Source organism: Salvia hispanica, chromosome 1 (genome assembly GCF_029641045.1).
Source record: "Salvia hispanica isolate PSC_SH4W2 chromosome 1, Shi_PSC_v1, whole genome shotgun sequence".
NCBI lineage: Eukaryota > Viridiplantae > Streptophyta > Magnoliopsida > Lamiales > Lamiaceae > Salvia > Salvia hispanica.
In genome coordinates, this window is record NC_142692.1 from 20,204,519 (window position 1) to 20,231,063 (window position 26,545).

The 26,545-nt window shown below is 34.4% G+C and overlaps 3 protein-coding genes across 6 annotated transcripts; 2 read left to right on the top strand and 1 right to left on the bottom strand.

The window, feature by feature from the left end:
- Nucleotides 1–125: 125 nt before the first annotated feature.
- On the bottom strand, nucleotides 126–6,312 carry LOC125217930 (calmodulin-binding transcription activator 6-like). Of its 3 annotated transcripts, none has more exons than XM_048119507.2 (13): nucleotides 6,047–6,312; nucleotides 5,333–5,458; nucleotides 5,091–5,206; nucleotides 4,527–4,615; nucleotides 4,375–4,420; nucleotides 4,189–4,297; nucleotides 3,803–3,922; nucleotides 3,657–3,718; nucleotides 3,138–3,560; nucleotides 2,011–2,708; nucleotides 1,126–1,672; nucleotides 596–904; nucleotides 126–502 (listed from the first exon to the last, which is right to left on the bottom strand). In XM_048119507.2, exons 1-13 carry the CDS (start codon nucleotides 6,111–6,113, stop codon nucleotides 458–460), a joined length of 2,757 nt encoding a protein of 918 aa, XP_047975464.1. In that variant the 5' UTR covers nucleotides 6,114–6,312; the 3' UTR covers nucleotides 126–457. The 3 variants fall into 3 exon arrangements, with proteins under 3 accessions (XP_047975464.1, XP_047975465.1, XP_047975463.1); XM_048119508.2 differs by having other exon boundaries at nucleotides 3,138–3,497; nucleotides 4,189–4,303; XM_048119506.2 differs by having other exon boundaries at nucleotides 4,189–4,303; nucleotides 6,047–6,311.
- A 4,014-nt stretch (nucleotides 6,313–10,326) lies between these two features.
- LOC125223249 (GATA transcription factor 15-like) lies at nucleotides 10,327–11,420 on the top strand. 2 transcript variants are annotated; one of them, XM_048126307.2, is made up of 3 exons: nucleotides 10,327–10,603; nucleotides 10,776–10,906; nucleotides 10,988–11,420. In XM_048126307.2, the coding sequence occupies exons 2-3, from the start codon at nucleotides 10,787–10,789 to the stop codon at nucleotides 11,303–11,305; spliced, it is 438 nt and encodes a 145-aa protein (XP_047982264.1). In that variant the 5' UTR covers nucleotides 10,327–10,603; nucleotides 10,776–10,786; the 3' UTR covers nucleotides 11,306–11,420. The 2 variants fall into 2 exon arrangements, with proteins under 2 accessions (XP_047982264.1, XP_047982263.1); XM_048126306.2 differs by having other exon boundaries at nucleotides 10,328–10,603; nucleotides 10,769–10,906.
- A 7,492-nt stretch (nucleotides 11,421–18,912) lies between these two features.
- Nucleotides 18,913–21,646, top strand: LOC125217569 (protein DEHYDRATION-INDUCED 19 homolog 4-like). Its single transcript, XM_048119087.2, has 5 exons — nucleotides 18,913–19,270; nucleotides 19,897–20,036; nucleotides 20,738–20,815; nucleotides 20,928–21,193; nucleotides 21,281–21,646. Exons 1-5 carry the CDS (start codon nucleotides 19,210–19,212, stop codon nucleotides 21,384–21,386), a joined length of 651 nt encoding a protein of 216 aa, XP_047975044.1. The 5' UTR covers nucleotides 18,913–19,209; the 3' UTR covers nucleotides 21,387–21,646.
- The last annotated feature ends 4,899 nt before the right edge of the window (nucleotides 21,647–26,545 follow it).

Consider the following 26,545-nt stretch of genomic DNA (forward strand, 5'->3'; position numbering starts at 1 on the left):
TAGTTTTGGAATAGATGTGGTTTTTACATTTTCTATTTTTTTGATTTTGAAGAATTCACACTAGTAAGACATAAATTGGTAGACTAAAATTGATTAGGTTAAACTTATGTATCCAAAAAAAGACATGCACATACAAACTGCAACATATAGATATTATGAAAGGATTTTCAATGCCTTGAATACATTGTGTACAAATGACATCAACACTATACACACAAGATATACATTGTGTACAAATGACATCAACACTATACACATAAGATATGCAAAACACTAGATGAGTCATTTATGTCTAAATAAGTGGCAATCAACAAGCAAGATTCATGAGAATCAAGATCACAACTCCATACAACTTGTACAATCATACTTACAGAGGAGGGAGGGCCTACTCAAGTTCAGAATTTACAAATGTACGACGAAGGAATCGAGTCAAGATGAACATTTTTACCATGTTTTATCATCCCATTTCAGAATCAGGATGGAGTAGTTCTTCAGAGTCCAGCTGCAAAAGAGAAACCATCATTTATGACTATTATTAGGTCTTTGAGAAGATTGAACAAAAACAGGATGAAAAATGAGGAATTTATCAGTCTACCGTAGCCCTGCTGCATTCTAGTTTCATCCTTCTGTATTCTTCCTGCGCTTGTCTCGAACGAAACATTGCCTGCACTTTGACAACAGATCTCTCGACGCGCTCCTCAGCCTGCTTCCTGCTTGCCTTGAAGAAGTCCTCTTCCGAACCAATTTCTTCATTCTGATCTTGCGGAGTTTCATCAGGTTGGACTTGAAGCCCGCGGAACCCTTTCCTTTTCTGGCGCCATCGCAGTACTGCTTTCTCGATGACACCCACCGACCAACAGATTTTACGGTATTGCCTCCTGACTTGGAAACCGCGGAAGTTTGCCTGCATTACAAGAACTCGAATGAGAATCATGTCATAACTATATTAGCCAATGTATCAATAGATGCCGATCAATCGTTATATACCATTCATGGACGGGGAATATTTTCTATATATGCAAAATTACACTATTTTCGTGAATTTCATAAACAAAATTTTGTAAATTTCTTTGACATGTAGCAATCTTTAGTAGGTGAGATGCAGAACTAAATAGCTCGAGTTACCTGAATTCTAATGGCCTGACGACGCATGTTAAGGAAATCTTTTCGGATCTTCCAAGTACGAAATCTGTACTGGATTCTAGCAGCTGCCGAGATCTTTTTGCGTGTTTCGTAGTTGCGGAAAGCATGCTGGATCCTCATTGCTGCAACTATATTCCGTGCTTCAATCTCTGGGCTCAATGCCTCAACTGCTTGCGTCTGCACTTTGAAAGAATGATCTCTGAATGCAGCCTGGATACGTGCCGCTGCATCAGCTGCTGTCCGATAAGCAGTGAGGGCATCCTTCAGATACACTTCCTCCTCGGTGAAACTCCCAGTGTCCACCATGTCGTTCGTGGTCATTTGCAACGAGCCACTAACGTTTCCAGCCAAGGTCATATCCTTAAATTGGGCCACCAAAGACTTCTCGGCCAGAAACGCTGCCAAACCCTCATGACCACTCAAAGAAGCAAGATCAGCAGCGGTGCATCCACCAGGGTTTTGTGAGGTTGGATCTGTAACTAAATTTGGCTTCGCCCCAACAGATAAAAGGACTGCCACCATTTTCTCCCTGCAATTTACATATAAACTTGATTATATGGAAATATTTGATGTAACTGGTTTGCTAGCTAACAAACCCTAGAATGCAGGGTGCATCCGACCGAATTAGATCCTAATTGTGTTTAACAAACCCTAATAACATATGAATATATCCTAACTCGGGACTGATGAACCCTGATTGAGTGGATGCACCATACATTCGGATAATCAGGTTTTAGCAAAAAACCAAGTTGCTGAGATAATAATGTGAGGCGGGAATTAGACACAGCAAACTTATAAGCATAAGAGACCTCGATAAAATATTTTAACATTGCTAATTGGTGACAAATCAAGAGTCCGAGACCGTACCTTCCATAATACGCAGCCCAATGCAGAGCCGTCCATCCATATTTGTCTCGATAATCCAACGATAAGCTAGACTTAGAATATAGGTGAACTGCCCACGTATACCCAAGAACGGCACACAAATGAATAACACCTTGACCTTGTTCGTCTCGATCAGTAATTTTATACCCCGTAGCCACTTTTTCTAGCAACCATTCATGAAGCCTATTTTCCAACGTCAATTCAAATAGCCTTTCTTTTGCCTGGGGAAAAGACATCTTCGCATCTTCAATCATTTTGCATAATTTCCCCCATTCCTGAGAAACAGCGGATGTTTTTTTCGCGAAAACTTTGGCTTCCTTTAAAGCATTTTGGGAGGGTTTAGACGAATAAATACTCAAGTCCTTGGATGACGAAAACAGAAGACGAGAAAGTCTCAACTGGAGCTGAAATTCCTCCCAGTTGTCAGTATTTTCAGCTGAAATGAATCCTTTGGGTTGTATAGGAGCACGGAATTCAAAAGTAAGGACTTGACTGACAGGTTTACACCCATCAAAAGTGATGAATAGATTCACCAGTCCAGGAGCTTGAGATGAAATTAAACATCGGTATACTCCTGCTTGTACAACTTCTACTGGAACAACAGAATCTCCACAGGCGAGGCACAACTTGGAATCTTCATACTGTTGGTGTCCGTCACTGAAAAACCCGACTACCAAGATCTGCATAGAAACCATTGAGTCAACAATCTATTTCTGCAGAAATACTAGTTGACAAATCAGTAGTAGTAACAGGTAAATTCAAACAAGAACACTCTCCAGTTTTGTTTTCACTATAAATTGAGTAAGCTTATATGCTTGCATCCAATCTGCTGATATTCGAGCAGCTAATTTACAGTAATCTATAGAATTTTTTTTTTAATTTGAACATTTTCCTCAATTCTAACAATTGAAGATATATAAAGACAATAACTATACCATTTTCCCTGACATATCATTCATCCATGAATTCTTTATTCATTCTCATAAGAGTCAAAGAGTAGGATGCAACTGGCAAACCACAAAGAACCTTAATATTTTCACTATTGGACGTATACCAAGAGAAGAAACCCATAGTAAGAAAAACAATGACAGAGTGATAGTGGAAATGACCTTTGTCTCCTCGGTCGAAATAGCCCATGACGGTGAGATATCAGTTACAGTGAATATTTGCCCCAATGGAGAGTAGCGATTATTATCCTTCATGTTATACAAGTAGGATTTATGCGGATTCAAAAGTGAGGGTTCCAATGAATGATTATCAACTGATTCCGGGGATCCTGCAATCACATGTGTTGTTCCGAAACCATCCTGTGATTGGTAACCATCTGGGCCCACCAAATGCATGCCATTACCAACTCCATCTAAAGTCACCAGTCCGGAAATATTAGTATCCGAACTAAAAGTCGTGTCATGGTCCACTCTCTGGTAGGATGAATTGTTGGGAATGTTGTAATTGACTGCGCAAGCAACCTGTCCGGAGAAACTGCTGTATGAGCTTTCTGGTGATACCTTATTAGTTGATTGTGCATCGGTCTGCAATCAAAATGCTTACTAGTAATTCTTAATCAACAAAAGCAAAGAATAAGTGGCACAGTCTTCAAATTTATCAAACATCATTGATCCACTTACACTAATTTTATAGTTGTTCATGTGACATTGATTTGGCAACTCAAACCCTGCAGTATTTGCAGCTGCAAAAAGAGATTAAAAAAATTGAATGCACAAACAGTTAAATTGAGCAATTTGTCAAGAAAATAAGCATATGGGGATAATACCTTCTTGTGGTGAACTGTGATTGTTGGGATCAATTGGCACCACAAGCTCATCCCAGTCAAGTGTATTGATCTCATAAAGTCGCTGTTCATGTGTTTTAATCACCACACTGTCATTGCGCACTGAAATATCCGAAGAGATGAATCGAACATTAGTCATAGTTCACCTCAAATCCTTCAGATTCAAAGTGTATAACTAACAAATAATATGAAACATATGACTATCTTTATACAATAAAGGAAATTCAAAGGAATTGCTACTTTGCTAGACAAAAGTTTCAATCATCAGTTGTGACTAGCCGAAGCCTCTGTTTTTCTAAAAAAGAATACATCTGTTTCCAAAAGAAATGACCTGGTTAAAGGGAGTATCACAACAAATTTGAAATTACCTAAAACTGGCATGCTTCCATCATAATACATCGAGTCTATTGCAGGCTCGGATCCTTCTGGCAAAGTCCAAGTAGTTAATGGCGAGTTTACAGGTGTGGCTAGGGAGTTCTGCAACTATATCAAAGGACAATAAACGCTAAGTTGCATTTAAGTGCCAATAATTGTTAAAATGAGGGACGACAAACCTCTTGAGTCTCACGATAATGCACAAGGACAATATTTTCCAGTGACCTGAAACAGATGCAGGAGTTATGGGAAACTTACTTTTTAACTTAATACAAAATTTTACATATCCCAGTAACTGTCTAAACTCCAGCAGAGTTCAATAAATACATACTTGTCGAGCAGCCAGTAACATCTGCGAACAAAAGTAGTATTGTTTTCTCCATGTGCATAGTATACATGTATTCTTTCCTCATTGCCAACCTTCATGACAACCAAAACAATGCTGGCATGTCAGTAGAGAACCTAATAAATCAGAAATTCTAAGTATCAAGTAGTTCCTCTTCATGCAAAATAAAGAAATAAAATTTTAATGTTTCTTGATACATAACAAAGAGACCTGTTTCTAAAACAAGCTAATCAAGAATAAATGCATTAGGAGCACAGTAAAGTACAATACCCACAATAAACTATACTCCCTTCGTCCCAGTTACTCGAGTTGTATTCCATTTCGCGTTGTCCCACGCTACATGTGTCATTTCCCTCTATGGAAAAAAACAACACATTTAAACTCTCTTACTTTGAACTCTCTTCTCTCTCCTACTTTATTCCCTCTCAACTTAACCATTTGACACCTTTTCTTAATCTCGTACCTAAAAGAAAAGACTCAAGTAACATGGGAGATGGGACGAAGATAGTATGTAACTGTCTCTGATACAAAAATAAAAGAAAACCGCACTTTCAAGTGTTCATGAGCTTCTTTAACTGTTTTTCCATCCTTCTTCTTTTTCCAATTATGGCCATCTTTCCGAAAATTCCGAAGCATCTTGCGATCAAACAACACAATTGTGCCACCTATTTCACCACAACTTCATCAAGTTAGTCAACCTGATATCAATCTCCATCCATAATTGATGTGTGGAGAAATGGTTCAAGCAATTACGTATGTTAACTAAACACATAAACATGAGAAAGTATTACTTGTTGGCAAATTCATGGGTTTGACGTAAACGGTAAAATACTTGTGGTTGCTGAGGATAGCATGAATCTCATTCGGTCGGAGCCATCTTGATGTGGCTTCCTCCGAGATATTCTTGAAATCCAAATCTGTCCATTTATCAAAGTCCAATGTTACAGTTGTTCAACGTATTCAACATACGCAAGCACTAAATCAGCTTCAAGTCAATCTACTAATACAAGCAACAACTACTCAAATAAACATGCAAGATTGAAGTTACTCTTTTATTTTGGACAACCAATCATCAAACCACTCCTCCAATAAAAGCAGATAAACAATCAAAAACAGTACATATATACTCCATTTTACACTCTCCAAACACATCACAATATACAAAATTAATCACCACCACTTATAAATTCCTTTAACTTCATTCCCAAGCTAGGAAAAGAACTACACAATCAGCAACTCTCATTAGAGAACCACTACCTTTGCCACTAGAAAGTAGACTAAGGTCCAAATAAGACCTAAAATAGGCTATAACAACTAACCAGCAATAAGAAACCCGCTCCCCCTAAAATTTCAAGATTAAAGATAAGTGAAGCTACAGAAACCCTAAACCTAAATGTTGACTAACATGGCTCAAACACCTCCCAAAATGTTCCAAAAATTTAGCTATCAACAATTGGAATTCACACAAACACAACGTGGGCATGCACAGATTAGCTAATTTGAACCTTCCAAGGTTCGGAAGCCATGAATCTCCGACCCAACGAGTCCACCCGGCACACTGTTACCCTCCATCTGCAGTCAGCAGATCACTCCACGAGTCCAAAAACTGTAGAATTCCCCAATAACTGGATGATTTAAGTTCAGGGAAGTATCGATAGGCAGCAAAAGGGTAATCTTTTATTCGTTAGGCTTAAGAATTCGCAGTGAAGAATTGAAGAAAAAGGGGGTTTGAAAATACTGGAGTGTTTTCAGTGTACAATAAATGTGATATGAAACCAAGTTATTTTCCAGCGTTTATATATTGCATTGATTTTCTAATATTGATTGGTCAGTTTACTTTGACTGGATGCATTATTTTAATGTCGATGTCATTCCCTTGTGGAAAATGGAAAACATGTGGAGTGGAACTGCTGTGATTGTCGAAATGGACTATCTCTGATTTTTTTGGATTTCGGGATCAGTCACGTCGTATTGGATTTTTGGATTACCGATACCCAATCGGGTTATTCAAATTACTCGATTTTTTTATTTATTTCTTTTTAATTTAATATATTATGTATTTTTATTATTTAAAAATTTAAATGCACTTCCAAAATCTTTCACGGTTAAGTCACATTTAGAGTTAAGAGTTAATGTATGAATTGTGATGTTTACCAACAGTTAGGGTTAATGTACGAATTGTGTGATGTTTACCATGGATGAATAATGAATGTTATGATTTTTTTTTTATTTCTAAAAATTTGTTATAGGAGTAGTTTGTTTTTATCATAAACTCGAACTACTTCAAGTTTGTATCAAATACGAACTACAAGTTTGTATTACTAAAAGTTTGTACTCCTTATATTGCATAGTAGTGGAGTCATTTTGTCATTTCGGTACGTTTCATAATAATGGAGTCATTTTTCTTTTTAGTAAAAGTCAACACATTTATTCTCATTTACTTTACTCTCTCTTACTTTATTATCTTTTTATCTCGCTACCTTTTTTTATTTCTACTTTAATCTTCCATTACTAAATCCACCTAACAATATTTTTCTTAAATCACGTGTCGAAAAAAAACGCATCCACCATTATGGAACGAATGGAAAAGTTAATTTTCTTTAAAATATAATAAAATAAATAAAATAAAAATCCACAATCGGGACTGGTTACCCGAGTCGGATATCTGGGTACCGTAAATTATTTTTAAATCGGGTATTAGGTATTAGATTTTGGGAAATATGGGATTGGGTGCCAGAAATTTATTTTCATTTAATACACCGTCTCATTTAGATGAATATTCTCATTTCATTAATTGTGGTATTTTAAGCGTAATTTAATTTAAGTTTGAATGTTATTGTAACTAGTGTTAGCCCACGCGCTATGCGCGACACATAATATTTTTGTTCTATTAATTAGATATTTTGAATAAATTAAATAAATTAAAAATAACATCATTACATAAGGTCCAAAAAAAAAGATAGTACTATATAGAATAATATGTTAAAATGATGTAAAATATTAAATATGCAACTAAAAAGTATAATGAGGGTAATAACATCGTCATAAAAAGATAAAATGATGTACATAACAAATAAAACACACACACAAATATATATATAAATTAGAACAATAAAACAATAGTTTGTAAGACATGAAAAAACTTATATGTGAACAATCTTAATTGTACAATAATAAGAATAGCAAATAAAGAAAAGAAAATAAATAATAAAACACAAACTCCAATATCCTCATGACTCATCCTCAGCCTTATTTTCCTCCTTAATCTCCAAATTAATAATTTATGCATATGCACAAAAACAAATGTGATAGTTAATGATCTTCGTCTTCTTTGTCTCCTTTCGTCATTTCGTTGCTTTAGGTGTTTTCTTTGCATGAAAATATGGAGTGACGAAGTTTGTGACAAATGTGTAATGTTGTAGCTTCAAATATTATAGATAGTCAGAGCTATGTGATTTATCTACTTGCAAAAAAAGAACTATTATAGTATTGACTGAAAAATTAAAAACAAAACGAATAAAAATAAAATAATCTAACGTTAAGAAAAAACTGAAATATGAACTAACATCGTTGAAACAAATTAATCTCAAATAAATGTACTACTATAGGTAAAGAGTATAACCATATCGAGAAAAATTCTTCTTTTTGCAAAGAATCTGTGATGCAATGGGACCTGACAATGAGGAATGAATTATAAGCTACCAAATGATACATATTTATAGACAAAAAGTTGAAAGTATTAAGTAAATTCCTTGGAACCGTGCCTTGAATCCTTGTTCCTTGCATGGAAAAAGAAACAATGAATGATTTTAGTTTTAGATAAATAACTAAAAATTAGTAGTAATAAGCTAAGCATCGACACACATACCATCCAATCGTGGTACACACATTACAAAAAGATTACATTGGTTTAACCACGTTTAATAAACATAAACATGCATGCACCACACTCGAATCACTGACGAAGTATTGTTAGGATGTAGATCGTTAAGGAATGTGAATTTCATGATGTGAACAAATTTTTACTTTTGCCGCAAATTTGTGATGAAGTGAGGGGAGGTGATGAAGAAGTGAAATAAAATCTTGCAAATGATACATATTTATAGATATATAAAGTATTGAAAATGAATCATTAATGTGGCGGTTACAAAATAATAAGGAACAATTATATTTTGTCCAATCACTGATTTGAATATTGTGAGTCAACAAAGTAACTCCTAAATTGAGTGAGACTAATAATCATCAAAATAATTGTCAAAGTAACTGACAATGTAAAATAAAAATACATAAATATAATATAGTGATTAGTTATTCCATAAATGTTTAAATTGATCCCATAACTTATAAATATTATAGAATAAGGATAAAACTTATAAATATTTTATAAATATTTTAAAAGAAGGCCAAAACTCGCATTTTATATGTGTGCAGATATATCTAATGCATTTTACTTTGCAAATTGTGCAACTTTTTATTTAATAAAGACTAATAAATTAAATATGTATGGAGGTATATTCCTTCCGTCTCACAAAATAAATAAAAATTTTGCAGATGACATGAGTTTTAATACAAAAATGATAAAGTAAAAGTGAGATAAAGAAAAAATGATTGGAGTATTGTTAAGAGAAAATGGGACCCATCTCATAAGAGAAAAACATGCTAAAAATGAAAGATAACTATTTTTGTGGGAATGCCCAAAATGCAAAAGAAGACTATTTTTATGTGACGAATAGAGTATATAATTCAAAAGTACGAAAAGAACAGTGAATAAATAATAGTAGTACCTCATTTTGTTCAACAAAAATAGTGCTCGGATGATACCGGTTCCAATACAAATTGATAGAGTAAAATGGATATAGAGAAAAAAAATTTATCGAATGGTTAGCGAAAGGAAGCTTACTTCATCAGATAGAAAAAACTTACCATAAATAGATATAGAATAATTTTGGTGGGACGACCTTTAATGAGAAAATTATGACTATTTTTCTGGATGAAAGTAGTTTTTTTTGGGCTTGAGTTTGTATTAAATAATTGAAGTAGAATTATTGTAATGGATTTAAATTTATAGTAAATGGTCGGAAAATCAGATCATAGTTTTTTATTTGGATTATGATTCGAAGTAGAAAAATTGTGGTGAATAAGAACCGACCATCAACCAGCACAGGTTCACTTAAAAAATCAGTAAAAAAATAACTTATCCGTCCCAAAAAATTAGGAAGTTTTGAAACATCACAAGGTTTAATGCAAAATTATATTTCACTTTTTTCTAAAATAATTTTTTTCATTTATAGAGGACGGACAAAAATGAACGAGTCTCCAATTTAGGGGATGGAAGAATTAATATTACTACTCACTCCGTCCCCTGAAAATTTGCCATTTTTTTCTTTTTTCGTCCGTCCCTAAAAATTTGTCACATTTCATTCTTTTACTAGTTTTGGTAGTGAATCCTACATTCCACTAACTCATTCCCTTCACATTTTATTTTAAAACTAATATATAAAATTTTATTACATTTTAAAAAATCCGTGCCGGATCAAATGGTGACGAATTCTGGGAGACGGAAAGAGAACTACAAAAACATTTTATTTGTTATGGCGGCAAACACAAAAATATCCCCAACAAATTTCCGAAACCACCCTTCGCGAAAATCAAGAAATTGATTTCCAATGGCGCCTTTTGTGGTGAGTGAAAACGTTTGGAAACCAAGCCCCTTTCAGTAATTTCGCAATGCCGCGCGCGCCTTAGGGTTTTCATATAATTATATATAAATCCTCAAACATATAATGTTATTCTCAATCGCCCCCAATCACATTCTCACTCTACACTACAGTCTCTGCTTGTCGGTTCTCTTCTCAATCATCAGCCCAATTTCTCCTCATTCTCACTCTCCCAACCTCTCAATTCCCCCCCCCCTCCCTCACTCCTGTGTATTTCCGTTTAGAGGTAGAGAGAGAAAGCTACAGTCAGTTTTGCGATGAAATTTCACTTCACTGAAGATTGATTTTTCACGTCGATCGGAGCTAGTGATCGTGTTCTGATCTGATGCGTAGACGGTAACCGAGGTGCGATCTCAGTGACTCCTATTGATCCATCAAATTCGTCTCAGATCTTCGACTAATCATGGATCTGAGTGATAAAATAAGTGATCGCCTATGTAAAAAATCACGAGCGCGATCAGAATGCGTCGATTGCGTTTCCAATTACTGATTTTTGCGTGTTTTTTTTAGGGATCAGAGTGTGAGGAAATGAGTTGCCAAACACCTACTCCAGATAGGGTTTCATCCGACGGCTCCAATGCCAAGTCATGTGTCGATTGCGGCACCTCCAAAACCCCCCTATGGCGCGGCGGTCCAGCTGGACCCAAGGTACACACCAAACCAAACTCTGTTTCACCAATTCCTTTGTTTGAATCTCGAATTGAAACCTTTTTTGTTGATTTGCTTCAGTCACTGTGCAACGCGTGTGGAATTCGCAGCAGGAAAAGGAGGAGGGCGTTGATGGGAGTTGCGAAGGAAGAGAAAGGCAAAAAAAATGAAGTGGTTAGCAATCAGAGCAGCAGCAGCAACAACAGTTGTACCACTAGCAGTAGCGATAGTACCCCAGGGAAAATTGGGGATTCGTTCAAGAATAAGTTGTTGGATTTTGGTAGAGACGTAGCGTTGCAGAGGCCGAGATCGAATACGAATAGGAGGCGGAAAATTGGGGAGGAAGAGCAAGCGGCATTTCTCTTGATGGCTTTGTCGTGTGGATCGGTTTATGCTTAGCGGACTTGTACATCTTGTTCTTCTTGTTGTACAACTTTTCCCTCTGTTTTGCCCCTTGGAAATTTATTCTAATTTAATTTTTCTTATAAATTACAACTACTAGTTTTTGAGAGTATTGGGTTGGTTGAGTTTGATGTTTGTGAAGATTAATTGATCAAAAACTGAATTTAATAGTTGATCTATGGTTCTAATTTCTCCAAGGTTAACAAAACAAAGGTTGAATTTTAAGAATGGTTGTCTATAATAGGACCGTCAAACATTTAATAATTAACAATTAATTTTATGAGTGTGAAATTTGTGTTGTGTTTCCCTCTTTATTATTGGCAAGATTGGAGGGAACATATGTCTTGATTTCGAAATTCTGTTGGATGTAAAGTTAGACAAAAATTTTGATTACAATTCTTCCCTCCAAGTTTCAGTATGGAACTTTGGATGTTTATTTGGAATCTTCTATTGTAGTAGTACTACATTATTTTATTAGCATGCATTTTTTAAAATAACACCGTTTAACTTACATATATGCTTAAAATAATATAGGAAAATTAGGTGAAAAAGTTAGTGTAACGTGAATTCTATTTATATATATATATTAATTTTATAATAAAATATGAATGAGAAATGATATGCGGATGGAATTGTGTGAGCGATTGTGAGCTCTCATTCCAGTGTCACTTTTTTCTTCTTATTTCTCTATTTCTCTATCTTCTTCCTTCTCCATCTTTTCTTTCCCATTGGCAATTTTACTATTACTTGTTAAATCTCCTCATCATCCATCTGAAAATACACAATCAATTCTTCTTATCAAAATAATGAATTTGTGCCCAGTGTGATCGCCTCTTAGTATGATCAAATCTCTCGTTCTCTTTCAGTTTTTATGCAATTTCTCTCACAACTTTGCACCCGAACTTCTCTTGACAAAATCCGATTCTCTTACCAGCCCAACAAAGCACAATACTCCATCATTCTTTATCGAATCAATATTTCCCTTTTCTATGCACAATACTTCAATGAATGATGCTTCTCTCAAATTCAAATCACTCAGGTAGAGATGTTCACGGTTCCACAACCGCCGGTTACGGTTTTAGAAATTGTCGAACCAGAGCCAAACCACGAGGAAGTTTTGCGGTTTTGGTTTTGGTTTCAGTTCTGGTTTCAAAATCGCCGATTTCGGTTCTGAACCAACGGTTTTTTCGGCAGTTTTTTGCGGTTCCGGCTTAGTTTCACGGTTTTTCGCGGTTAAGTCACGGTTTTGGTTCCAAAAATTTGGAATCTGAACCGGCACAAGGTTCCAAAATTGATGATTTCGATTTCATTTAAATCTCACGGTTTTGGTTCAGAACCATAACCGCCGGCTACGGTTTTACGGTTAACCACCCGAATGGTAAACCATGGGCATCTCTACACCTTGGACATGAAATACCTCCTCGGATTTTTCTCATAGTTCCCCTCTTTCTAACAACCTTTTCTTTTATTTGACAATAGCTCTGTTTTTATGCACTCCCAATTTTTCTCAATCTGATTATTATGCGCTCTAACGCTCACTACCTGATCATTCATTGTTCCTTCCTAATTTCTCTAAAATTGAATTTTCCCCATGGTGGCTAATTCTTGTCATTTCAATTATTTGTGGAGATATTCAAAATGATAATTTCTTTTTTATCTGATTCTAGTTTCCCAGCAACCAAAAAAAAAAGAAAGTTATGGAAACTTTAGAAAAGAGGGCGGCAAGCACACCAACAGAAAACACAAGAAGAATAGAACGCAAACCGCGCCAATTAAAGAGTAAATTAAAGTTAGTTGACAAATTTATTCTTTTGACAAGAGGAATTTATAGTAAATTTTCACAGGGACGAAGGAGATTGACGGAGAGTCGAAGGAGAAAATCAGAAGGAAAAAGTGGCGTGGAATTAGCGCTCACAATCGCTCACAAAATTGTCCCTCAACTCAAGATATCATTTCTCAGGTGTGAGTAAAGTTGGTTAGCGAAATATGAAGTTTATTACCAAAAATAGTAAAAACTAAGTTTGTCAATTGATTAGGGATGGACGTAAAAGAAATTGGGGGACGAATGGTGTGAGTAAAGTTAGTTAGTGAAATATGAAGTTTATTACCAAAAATAGTAAAAACTAAGTTTGTCAATTGATTAGGGATGGACATAAAAGAAATTGGGGGACGAATGAAGTATATACTACTTCCTTCATAAGTGAGTCACTTTCTTTTTGGGATTTTCCATGTAAAGTAAGTCATTTTCTTTTTTAGCAATTTATTTACTCTTTATTTTGTTCTCTTGTCTACTTTAATCTTTATTTGCTCTACTATTTACTCTCATTCTTTACTCTCTCTCCATTTGACTCTTTAAATACTCCATCATTTCTATAGAAATAAGTCATATTTCCTTTTTCGTTTGACCATAGAAATAGTCCATATCCATTTATGGCAGTCTTTTTTTTTTTCTCTTTTACTTTATCATTTGTGGGCTCACCATTCACTACACAATTTCAATAACTTTTCATTTTTTTCTCTTACTTTATCAATTGCGCATTAAAACATGTGTCAACCCTAAATGACCTATTTCTATGAGAAGGAGAGAGTATCAATTTCTCAAATTCCATTCTCAAAAGAAGTGTCTCGCTTGTATTAAGTGCAAATACAATAGAACAGAAAAAATTGATAGATAACGAGAGAATAAAATACGAGAAAGATTAAAGTAAGAGAGAGAAGATGTCTTGTTTTCATTTAGAAAATGATTCCTACAGTAGGATAACCCAAAAATTAATACTCCCTCTGTCCCATAAAAGCTGAGCCACTTCAATTTTTGTACTCTTTTTGAAAAAATCATAATAAATAGTTATAATGGATAAATAGTAAAGTAAAATCGAGAATAACATAGATAAGAGTCTTCTCTATATTATTTTTAAATTTACTATACTATTTATCCACTTTAATTATTTATTACGATTTTTTTAAAGCGAATACACAGAATGAAGTGACTCAACTTTTATAGGACAAAAAAAGTACAACTTATCTACAAAGGGCCAGAGGGAGTAACCAATAAGGCCTAGTAAAAGTTGCAAATTCCAACAACCTTCCTCCAATGTTTTTTTCCTAATTCTTATTTTTCATCTTCAAATACATTTATTTCTCACTTTATTTTTCACATCTCTATATCACATTCCCTTATGTTTTCTTCTAACATCTCTCTCAAATTCTGTACTAAGATCTTTTGTTTTGGTGCACTAAAGCTATAAGTAGGGACCTAAGTAAGGACCTAAGACCATGTTTATCGGTCACTTCAGTTGACCACCACATCATTAATAGATTAAAAAAAAATTCATGCAAACGGTCTCTCTCTCTTTGACAATGGTTGGATGGTTGGCAACCATAGACCGAACGGTCTTCCAAATCATTTAACCATTCAGCCAATGAAATTGTGTCAAATGGCAAAATCTCGTTGATTGATAAATATTTTTTTAAAACTTAAAATCTTTTATATATTATATTATAAAATTATAAAATTTATATCAAAATTTATAATTTTTCATCCTCTATAAATAGAGACCACATTTGCTATAATTTTATAATAAAAAATTTCATTTTTTCTCTTCATAAAATCCTTTTCCTTTTAATAAAATTATTACTTTGTAGTATCATTTGTTGATAAATATGGAGAATGACGAGGATAATATATTTTTCAATTTCTTAAATTTGTAGTTTATCATTTATTGTGTTTTTTTATAAATTACTATCGAATAAATATATCATGTAAACATATTATTATCAAAAAATAATATAAAAGTAAATATACAATGGTGTGGTTGGGTGGTCATTGATAAACCACCAAAAAAGGTGTGGTTGGGTTGGATGAATGTTAATGATGTGGAGAAAATAGAAATTAATTAAATATTGAAAAAGTGGATAGTTGGGTTGGGTTGAATGGTTGCTGATAAACGTAGTCTAAGCTATCCATTTGGAGACGAGTGATTGTTCAAAAATGAGTTTGGTCCTCAATCTTCCCCAAAGAGTCTTTTAAGAGCGAAGATTTGAATTCACTTTTATATGATGGTGCAAACTGATCAGTGTGGACACTCGTCGTTGAGCATACAATTCTCATTTCAAAACCTTAACCCAACATACTACTCCCTCCGATTTGTGGTAGTAGATGCGTTTCTTTTTGGCACATGATTTAAGATAAATTGTGTTAAGTGAGTTAAGTAATGGAAGAATAAAGCAGGAAATGAAAAAATGTAAAGAGATAAAGAGAAAATAAAGTAAGAGAGAGTAAAGTAAGTGAGAAGAAATGTGTTGACTTTAATAAAAATGGAAATGACTCACTACTATGAGACGTACCAAAATGACAAAATGACTCAACTATTATGGAACATAGGGAGTATTAATTACTATAGGGCAGTAGGAATCGTTCCCACGAGAAAATGTCTGTTCAAACATATTCAGACACTTTGGAAATTTTATTTTTGCGATGCCACAACGCTTTAAGTTGGAGCCACTAAAGTGCTTATATTGGTGAAAGTAGCCTAAGATTGTCCTCATCATTTTGAGAAGATTTTAGGTCCAAAGGAGAGTTTTTTGCTCTATATGCCTCTTCTTTTCCTTCATCCATTCTCTTTTATTCTCTTTTTAGATCTAGTTTTTTTGGCTAAATCTCTATCCTTTGTTGTCTAATTGGAGATCAAACATAAGTGACGCATCTTAGGTAAATATTGATGGATCTCAACATGAAGATCCATGTCACGTAACAGCTCTACCGTGACGATTTTCTTAATAGCTCTTGAGTCTTGAGACACCAATGAGATAGGAATATAGAATTTAGATATTGAGTTTTCATAGGAGGCAATGATTTTAAAACCATAGAATTCTACCCGATTAGACATTTATTTTACCTTCAATTTAAGTTGCTTCTGTCTAGTTTAATGCAGTAAATTGTTAGTATTCATTTTGTTGTCTAAACTTCAACTCAAAGATTAATGTTTAATGTTTAGATAGTTTATTGAGATTGGTCTATATTATTTAGGTATAGTATAATCGTCTTTGTAGAAAACATCATAGTGTCAATACTCCAACTACTTGGACATAGTCTTAGACTAATTTAGTTTTGAATTAATTTATTTTTATAATTTTAATTTTGTATTTTTTGGCATTTTAATTAGGTATTTATCAAAAATTTAATCATGTAATTATCAATTTATTTTCATTTTAAATTATTACACTTTAAATTAATATATTATATTAAAAATAATATTAAAAAGTGGAACCATAACTAAATTTTAACTGAAATTTTGTAATTGGTATAATTGAAACATGAAATGTAATATCACACATAAAAAATTGGTGAGTTGTGTCTAAGAGCATCCGCAATTGGCGAGCCAAAATAGCTCGGTCTCGTCTTGCTGAGAAGAGACAGTGGCGAGACCCCATTGCGGGTGTCTCGTCGCGTCGGGTATCATGTGGTGGGGAGATAAAGCTCAACGTGCCTCCCTCATGTGTCGTGCTCCAACTGGGTTGTATATATATACATAATATATGCGAACTAATTTATAGTGCCGAATTGTCGAACTAACAACGGAGTTCTTTTTAAGACATTTACTTCATGTTTTTCTAACATGAAGTAAAACGATCTAAAAATGACCTCTGTATAAAATAAACTAAATTAGAGTAAAATTGAACTTCGTGTTATCAACAATGTTCTAAAATGAACTATAAATGAAGAGTTCGATAGTTTTGCACTGGAAATTAGTTCGACATTGATTATAATCATATTTTTATAAAAAAAAGTCTTAACTATAATTTCACAATGATCCATACTTAAAGTCAGATCATTGAATTAGTGAAAGCTTATATTCATAGTCTAAAACTGTAATCAATCCTTCACATTAGAGGGGTGGGTTTTGCGTTGCTTGAGAAAAAAAAATCTTTTATAGATATGTTTTCAACTTAATCTTTTTTATGATTTTATTGTGGGACAAATGGTTCTTTTATCGACACATTTTTAACTCCAACTTTCATCATTTTGATGTGAGACCATTGTTTTACACTTAGAATGGAATTTTTCTTGTTTTGTAATATATAAATTTGTATGATTCCAACATGAAATCAATGCTTAGTATAGTGATAAATATACATTGAAAAATTCTAAAAGTTTGATGCTCATAAATAATTAAAAAATCCTAGAGATCAGGTGGTACTCCTTCCGTCTCAACTAAATTAAGAAATTGTGTTGAAAATTAGGAGAAAAGAATAAAGTAGGAAAGATAAAGAAAGAGTAAAGTAAGTGATGAAATAAAGTAAAAGTGATTGTATGTTTTGTTTTTTTATCGAAAAAAAAACTCAACTTAATTGAGACATCCATGGAATACGACTCAACTTAGTTGGGACGTAGGGAATATTACGTCCTCCCTGTGTTCTGGCTTAGATGACACATTTCTTAGGTGACACGTGATTTTATGAATTGTTGGTTAATATGTATAATTGGAGAGAGAAATAGTGAGTGTAAGTATTAAACGGAGAGAGAAAAAAAATTGAACATTTAATTAGGGTGAGAAAAAAGTGGTTACATGTATTAATTAGAGAAATTTTTTACCTAAAATAGAAATGTGTCATCTTAATTGAGACAAATCGAAAAAGGAATGTTCAAATAATTAAAAGATGGTTAAGAGCACTCCCAATGGTGCCGGCTAAAAGTCGGCGTTTTTTCGCCGTCTATCGCCGAGTTATCGCCGACCAATGGGAGAGGTCGGCGATAATTCGGCGATTTTTCCTCCCGTTTTATCGCCAACCGGCGAAAAATCGCCGGATTATCGCCGACCACTGTGGGCGATAATTCGGCGATAAATATATTTTTTGTTTTTTTTTTAATTTCCCCCCTATAAATACACACCTTCTCTTCATTCTCTCCCATCCTCATCCCTTTTCTCTCTTCATTCTCTCCTCATCCTCATCCCTTTTCTCTCTTCATTTATTTTCTCTCTCTCCATCTATATTTAATGAATTCTGAATCGTCTTCTCATTCTCGGCCGACGAGGAGATATCTCATTCTTCTTCCGAAGAGGAGGTACCTCCCGCTCCCACGAGGAGATATCTCATTTTTTTACTTTGAATTTTTTTTCCCATTCCTGTACTATTTTTTTTATTAATTTTCGTCGTTGTAATGTTTTACCCGTGTTTAATACAACGAACTTTGTTACTATTATTTGTTTTGTCTTATAAATTAAATTAGCTAGCTTTATTATATACAAAAATAAAACAATTAAATTAGTGATGATGTAAAAATGAAATGTTGAGTTAGGGAGAAATAAGGGAGAAACCATTGGAGCAGCTAGTTAAAAGTTGGTTAAAAACTGGAGATAAATTATGGTACTGATGTGATAGGAGTTAGAGAGAAATAAAAGAGATTTTAGGGAAACTGTAGGGAATGCTCTAAGACACGCTACTGCACTAGATGATATAATTGTCCTTCAAAAATGACACGAGCGATTTATTAACTTGTGAGTCTGTGACCAAGTTGATATATATAGCCACCGAATTTAGCAGCACGCCACCCAATCAAGGTTGTACCCTGCCGTAAAAAGAAATGGCATTTCAGTAAATCCACAGAAATTGGGAGAAAATACTGTATACAAATTGAGGAAATGTCTGACCGTTGATCATTAGCTAGGGAAAGGGAAATTCATTTCTCTGGCTGTCTTTCAACAATAATTTCACCGAAGCTTCTCCTTTTTCACCCCTTATTATTTATTTATTTTCTCTCCTTTTTTTAGTGATAATACCACTCCTATTACGTAATTTCTGAATCTCTAGCTCAGTGTGTGTAGTGTGTGTCCTTAACCGAGTGGGTTTTGCGGAGGAGTTTTTGTGTGAGAGATCGGCAATTTTTTTGGGAGGAGGAGGAGATGGACTCCGATTCGTGGCCTCGGATTTCAAGCTACTCTCGGCGTTATCTATCTCGACCAGGTGCGTTTGATTCTGAGGAATATTGAAGTTTTTCACCAATTTTGATGAAAAGTTTGGATTTTGTTTCGAGGGTATTTTGAGCCTGATTGTCTGAATGAGGATTTGGGATTTTGGTTTGGATTAATTGGTTTATTTCCTTTTGGGAGCACATTTGGGTACCTGGGTTTCCTTCGTTATGTGATGCTTATCTCTCAATGATTAATTTATTTAATTCGTTGTTTTTTTCCCCTTCATATTTCTGTACGTTCCCCTTAAAACAATGGAGCTGGTAATTGTTGTGAAAACATGGGGATTTAAAATGTTTTGTAGAAATGCAATGCTCTATTAGGGTTCTAATTAAATTGTTTGAATTTTGGAGCAAAATCATCAAGTTTCATCGTTTTTGTCTCTAGTAATAAATTTATGATTTAGGATTGAGATTTTATTTGTCATATGGCATGAATGGGTGAAGAAAGTTTCTATCTTTTTCACTTCTTGTTTAAAGAATTATTATTATTATGTAGCCCTTTTGATCTTTCCAATTCGTTATTTTGTTTAAGCTGTCTCAGAGATTTGCAAGTTCAGTTTTGTTAATTCATTATGTCTGTAATGTAATGGTGAGATGCGTTCTTGATTACGTGTTGCAGATGTATATAATGGAGAAGACTTTGAAGGTGAAGAAGAGCAGAAGTCTGAGTTTCTCTGCCCGTTTTGCAGCGAGGATTTTGATGTGGTTGGGCTTTGTTGTCATATCGATGAAGAGCATGCCGTTGAAGCCAAGAATGGGGTACCTACATTGCAACTTTCCCTTTCATATCTTCTTTTTGGTGTTTGTTTGCGTGTAATTAGCTGCATTTTGGTGCCGATAGCATGCGATCATGTCTTTATCATGCTTGCTTACGACCAAGTGGAATTAGTTAAGAGCTTTGCTATAGTTAATAGTAGTAGTTAAGACTTAAGAGCTTTGGTGTAGGATTGCAATTGCAGAAATTTGTGTGCTTTGCATAATTGTTTACTTGTGTCACATCTTAGTTTCTGATATAAACAATGGGTAGATAGAAGATTTCCTCATGTATGGAATTCTAATACCTTGTAGCTGTATAATCATGGCATTTGGGTATATGCGTTTGTGTAATCAGAGAACTTCCCTCTTTGCCTTCAGTTACATCTGAAAATGGCTTGTCAACTTAATTATGACCGTCCCTCATTTGTTTCCCGTGGATTCCATTATCAAGAAGTATATCCACTTGTTTCCATTACTTGATCAATTTACACAATAATGCAGCTTTCTGCAAAAATGCGACTATCTCTTGAAGTTCTTAAATAGTCCGATATCCTATCTTTGCGAGGGCAAAACTATATATTCCCGGCTTAGATTCGTGGGCATTATTCTTGGGTGTACCAGCCTTTGTTAGTTGTGTTTCGATATTAATTAATCTAATTTGCATGACTTGGGTTAATATTCTGATATTTTTTTTTGTTATGCAGGTTTGTCCCATTTGCGCGAAAAGGGTTGGAACAGATCTGGTCCGCCATCTCACTGTGCAGCATGCGAGTCTACTAAAGATATCCTTCGAGAAAATTCCAAATGCTTTAAAATTAAAACTCTCTTTTGCTCGTTTCTTTTAGTATTACGATAAAATGGCGACCCATGTTTTTTCCTTGACCAGAATCTCACGTGCAGCGTAGGAGAAGACTGAGGAAAGGTGCATCTAATTTCCCACTTTCCATCTTCAAACGAGAGTTGAGGGATGGGGGAAGCCTGCACTCCCTTCTTGGTGGGTCTTCAATTCCGGTTTCTTCCTCACACATAGAACCCGACCCACTGTTAACCTCTTTCATATACAATCCACCCGATGCTGATGAGTCCTCAAGTGTCCGGTCTCTCCCATCAGTCGAGGATTGCACAATGGGCGATAACCATGCGGTGGACCCCTGCGACAGGTAAAGATTTGATTTTCACTGTAATTCTTGATTCTTGTCTGCACTCTTCTGGATTACCGGTCATCTTAGCGACGTTTTCTGACTCAGGATGGCGCAAAAGTGCCCGATGTCAGATGAAGATATGAGGGAAAAGAGTCGAAGGTGCGAATTTGTGAGGGGTGTTGTGATGTCTACTTTTCTTGATGATTTATGAGATGGGGCTTTTGGAAATGGAGAAGCATTGTTGGAGAGTTGAAGGATGTGTCAGGAAACAGCTTGAGTGAGGAAATAGAGCTAAGTTGTTTCTTTCCTCACCTACTCCTAGTATGTGAAAACATATTTATGTGCATAATAAAACTAGTAGTATATGTAATATACATCGTGGATGTGTCTCTCTCCTTCTCTACTTTTCTAGTTTTAAATTGTTATTAAGAAACATTTCCACTATCATGAATAAGAGTAACAATTAGTATATCTTAGCGGCTTTTGAATAGAAGTTTTAAATTAAGTAAAGTTTTAATATTAGATTCGTTCGCATAGATGTTGCAACTATGATTAATTTCCTATTGTCCCTAATCCAAGTAGATTATCCACAAATATAATTTTTGAAATGTCAATTAACGAGTCTAGATTCACATTCAAATGGTATGTATAAATTGGATTATTAGAGCCTAATATTACATATGCATATATCTGAAATGTTAATTTCTCCACCAACTTCAAAGTTGAGTATATAATATCATATGAATATGATAGTCAATTCCCTCGGATTGAATTACGTTGGAAATTTTAGTCTGTCTGGCTTGTTGGAATACTTTTTGTGGAATTTATTCCCCTAGAAAACAATACTCCCTTCATTTCTTAAAAATATTTTTTTTAAAACGACATGAGTTTTATTGTAAAAATAATAAAGTAAGAGAAATATGAAAAAAAAAGATTGTTAGTGGAAAATTGATGCCACCTCATAATGCGGTCCTCATTAGAGCTAAAGAAATTTTCTAAAATAAAAAAGCCTTTTACTTTCAAGGGACAGACTAAAAAGAAAAGACGAATAGGGACCAAAACCAATGTAAACGCATGATTGACTGGATCAAAACATGAGAAATAGTTTCTGAAATATCATTTGTTCCATTTAATTTCTTCTGAGATTTGAGAATTTCATTTGTTCCATTTCTTCTTTGTTGATTTTGGGTTTCTCATCTGCAAAAATCTTAGTTTGTATATATGCAGGTTGGTTAGCATCAATCTTGAATTTTTTTCAGAGGTCCCTTTCTCCCAAATCTTTGAAAATAAAATTTACAGCTGCCAATTTTTTGGATAAGATTTTGCAGAAATTGTGTTGTTGAAGCAGGAGGAGGTGAAATAGTTGAGCACATTTTTGGTGAAGAAGGTTACATTATTTATTTATTTATTTACAATTTCTTTTAATTAACATGTCATTTTTAATACTCCTTCCATCCCCAAGCTATTTGACACATTATTTTCAGATACATGATTTAAGAGTAAAAGAAAGACAAAGAGAATAAAAGAAGGGAGAAATAAATTTTTTGCTAAATAAGGAAATGTAACAAATAGTTTGGGACATCGTAAATAAAATATGTTGCAAGTAATTTGGAACCGAGGAAGCATAAAGTAACCTCAGATTTTTTAAATTAACAATTCCATTTTAGTCCATCCACTAAAATTAAAAAAAATTATAGTTTAGAAAAAAAACTCCTATTAAGATGAGACTCATTCTTTATTCACAAATAGTACTTCAACCATTTTTTCTTTGTATATCTCTTATACTTGAACAATTGTGCTTTAAAATATTTATCATTTCAAAAGTTTCTAATTTTAAAGGACGGATATAATGATTTAGGAAGTGTAATTATATTCTTCTTGTTTTATTAAAAATGAAATATTTTCTTTTTGAATTATCTCATTAAAAATGAAATATTTCATAAAACGTGACTTTTTCCTTTATTACTCAGATTATAACACTACAATTATGTGCCGAACGGCGGAGGCAGCTGCTTGAACTTAATTATCTAGAAAATAATTAAGTTTAAGGTTATAACAAAATCATGCATGTCCTATTCTCTCTTCATTACTCAGATTATTTAATCATCATAATAATTGGAAAGTAGTTCAAAGTTTCACATGACTATGACCAGACTATAATCAAGTTATAAGGATCCATGTATTTTATGATCAATTTCTCAAGGATTATTCATTGATGATGTTTGATGTAACTATTTTTGTGAGATTGATTTTTAATTTATCAATAAAACAAAGGATAATAGATGATCCAACCAACAAAAATTGAATCTAAACAAGAAATGATGGTAGATTAGGAATGAAAAGCATGCGTATAAAGATGAGATAAGAGAGCTACAACCATAGGACCTTAACCAAAAGGATGGAGACAACTCTAGGCAACTTTCATTAGCTCTATCACCCCTTGGCTCCACTACTCAAAGGAGATATCTTAATCACAATCTTATCTTAATCTAGAATGAAAAATGACACCAAAAGGTATTTATACTAAGGGCCCAAAATGTGGAAAAAGGTCCTCAAAAACTAAGTCTCGGGTGATTCACCCGGTCGGGTGAATTGCAGGGTGCAAAACACCCGTCCGGGTGTTCTCTCTGGACTCCCTCGCTAGTTCTGCGCGACTTCTGTAAAACCACCATAACTCCCTCATTTGGACTCCGATTGAGATTTGCAAGATACCCACGCGAAGCTGTTTTCAAGACGAAGACGATGGTTGTAGTTTCATAGCTTTCGGATATCATCTCGATAGGACGGTTTCTGGTTGAATCCAGTTGTAGATGAAATCCTTGACGCACGGCTTCCATGATCGTATCATCCTCCCCTTCTTGGAAAAGATTTATCCTCAAATCCGAGCCTTCTCTATTCCTCGCATCCTCGGGAGACCCTCTAGCTTTCATGAATCCTTGGAAAGTCTTCACTCTCTTCCTTGGACCCCAATCAATCCATGGCTCACGTCAAGGTGAAGACACTTGATGTCTAGCACTCATGGTCATATCACAAGTGTATAGAATTATGCTGCATATTTTTTTGTTATTTAGTGGAATAATCAAGTGTATAGAAACATGCTGCATTTTCTTTTGTTATTTAGTGGAATAATCAAGTGTATAGAAATATGCTGCATTTTCTTTTGTTATTTAGTGTAGTACTCCCTCCGTTCCATAGAAATAGAGGCGTTTTTCCATTTTCGTCCGTTCCATAGTAATAGAGTCATTTCTCTTTTTAGTAAAAGTCAACACATTTTTTCACACCTACTTTACTCTCTCTTACTTTTCTCTCTCTTCATCTCTCTACCTTTTTCATTTTCCACTTTATTCTCTCTTTACTTAACTCACCTAACACAATTTTTCTTAATCTCCGTGCCGAAAAGTTTTGCCTCCATTACTATGGAACGGAGGGAGTACTATTTTGGGTATGCAAATAAAATCAGACGGTGGAGAGAGCAAACACTTAAAATTGATTTTCTTGATCCACATTCCACATCGTGTTGACAGAAACAATTTTTTCTGTTAAGTTGACTGACTTGGATGAGGAATCGTAGCAGTGTGCATTCACATACTAATTTTTTTTAATATTTTAATATTATATTTTATAAAATGAAAAATTAGGGTGGGAGTGTACAGTAGTATCATGGCTGTGATTCCTCCGTAGTAAGGGATCCAAGTTCAAAGTTGACGAAGTCACACTTAACACCCCACCTTCAATAAATGTAATTTGCTACGTATGCTACTCCCCCCAAGTTCAAAGTTGACGAAGTCACACTTAACACCCCACCTTCAATAAATGTAATTTGCTATGTATGCTACTCCCCTTGTTTTATAATAGTAGGATCATTTTATTATTTTAGTATGTTCTATAGTAATAAAGTCATGCATATTCATTTTTAGTAACAACCAACATATTTTTGTGATTTTGTATCGTATACTCTCTTACGTTATTCTTTCTATCTTTTTAATTTCTTGTTTTATTTTTCCTTCACTTAACATAATTTATTTCTTAAATCGCGTGATGAAAAGAAATACCTTCATTACCGCGGAAAGGTGGGATTAGAAGTCAAATGTATGACGCTCGATCATACTACTTGAATGAAATCTTAGTTACCTCCCCTGTCCTCAATTTATAACAAGAAAACATTTAAAAAATCTTAACGCATACATACATACATACATATTTTGTGTAGCCAATTTGTTTGATATGTCTAAAACCTACGACAACTGGGAGAGACTAGTCGGAGCCGTGCTGAAAAAGGAGGAGTTCAGACAACTTGCCCTCCGATGACTCCCAAGAATTTCAAACACTTTCCGACGGATTTTGCCCTCGGATTTGCAGGAAATTGTATCTCCGTTGGTCTACACCAACCATGAAGAGCTATACTCTCCGATTCTTATCGATGCTGTATTATTGGTATTTATTTCCCTTAAGAGCATCTCCAACTATTTATGCTAAACTCAAACTCATTTTAGAGTAAATATAATGTCACATCAGATATGATTTACTCTAACTATTTTCACTAAACTCAAACTTAAAATAATATTTTCTATGTTATAGTAGTATTTTTTTTACTCACAAAATTTGAAAGTTTTTTACTCCGATCATTTATACTAAACTCAAACTTAAACAATATTCTCTATATATTATGTCTTTTTTACTCACACACTTTGAAAAAGTTTGTTATTTAGGTTTAGTGTGAACCTAAACATAAGTATTTTGTACTCAAAAACTAAAAAAGAGATTGGTTTTGCAGTATTACTGGAGCTTATTACTTATCCCATTTTAAGTTTTAGTGTAATGTTCTTAACCCAGAAAATACCTTCTACTAATACATTCTGTTAACTTTTTTTACTTTCTAGTCTATCATCATACTTTTAATTATGTTTAAATAAAATTATTACAATACATTCAATAAATTTTTCTTGCATTTGTTTGAAGAAGAGTAAAGGCCAAAATTGGTCCTGAACATATGTTCATTTTACGATTTTGGTCATAAACATTATCTTTTGAATTTTTCGGTCCCAAACATTTCAACTCGGATCACAATTGGTCCAAAATTAACTATTCCGTCAAATTTTAACGGTCAATGTTTTTAATCCCGATTTTGACCAAATGAAGATGTAAAACAACACAACAAAATTTAGCGACGGAACAAATCCGTCACTAATTGAGAGATTGGGAGGATCGCCCCTCTTCTCTCCCACACGCTACTTCGCCAAATTTCCCCCAAATTGAGAGGGACTCCAATTGCCGCCGCCTTCTCAATTCCTCACCGCCTCCTCCGATTCAAACGACGCCCGGTTACTCTCCACCGCCGATTACACTCCGCACACCGGCCGCCGCCTCTCC

Coding starts and splice junctions, on each gene's coding strand:
- LOC125217569 (XM_048119087.2), top strand. CDS start 19,210: ATGGACTCCGATTCGTGGCCTCGGATTTCAAGCTACTCTCGGCGTTAT. Junction 19,271..19,896: donor GCGTTATCTATCTCGACCAG/GTGCGTTTGATT, acceptor TACGTGTTGCAG/ATGTATATAATGGAGAAGAC. Junction 20,816..20,927: donor AGCATGCGAGTCTACTAAAG/ATATCCTTCGAG, acceptor CCAGAATCTCAC/GTGCAGCGTAGGAGAAGACT.
- LOC125223249 (XM_048126307.2), top strand. CDS start 10,787: ATGAGTTGCCAAACACCTACTCCAGATAGGGTTTCATCCGACGGCTCC. Junction 10,907..10,987: donor GCGGTCCAGCTGGACCCAAG/GTACACACCAAA, acceptor GATTTGCTTCAG/TCACTGTGCAACGCGTGTGG.
- LOC125217930 (XM_048119506.2), bottom strand. CDS start 6,113: ATGGAGGGTAACAGTGTGCCGGGTGGACTCGTTGGGTCGGAGATTCAT. Junction 4,421..4,526: donor TGTTACTGGCTGCTCGACAA/GTATGTATTTAT, acceptor CATCTGTTTCAG/GTCACTGGAAAATATTGTCC. Junction 905..1,125: donor GTCAGGCCATTAGAATTCAG/GTAACTCGAGCT, acceptor CTTGTAATGCAG/GCAAACTTCCGCGGTTTCCA.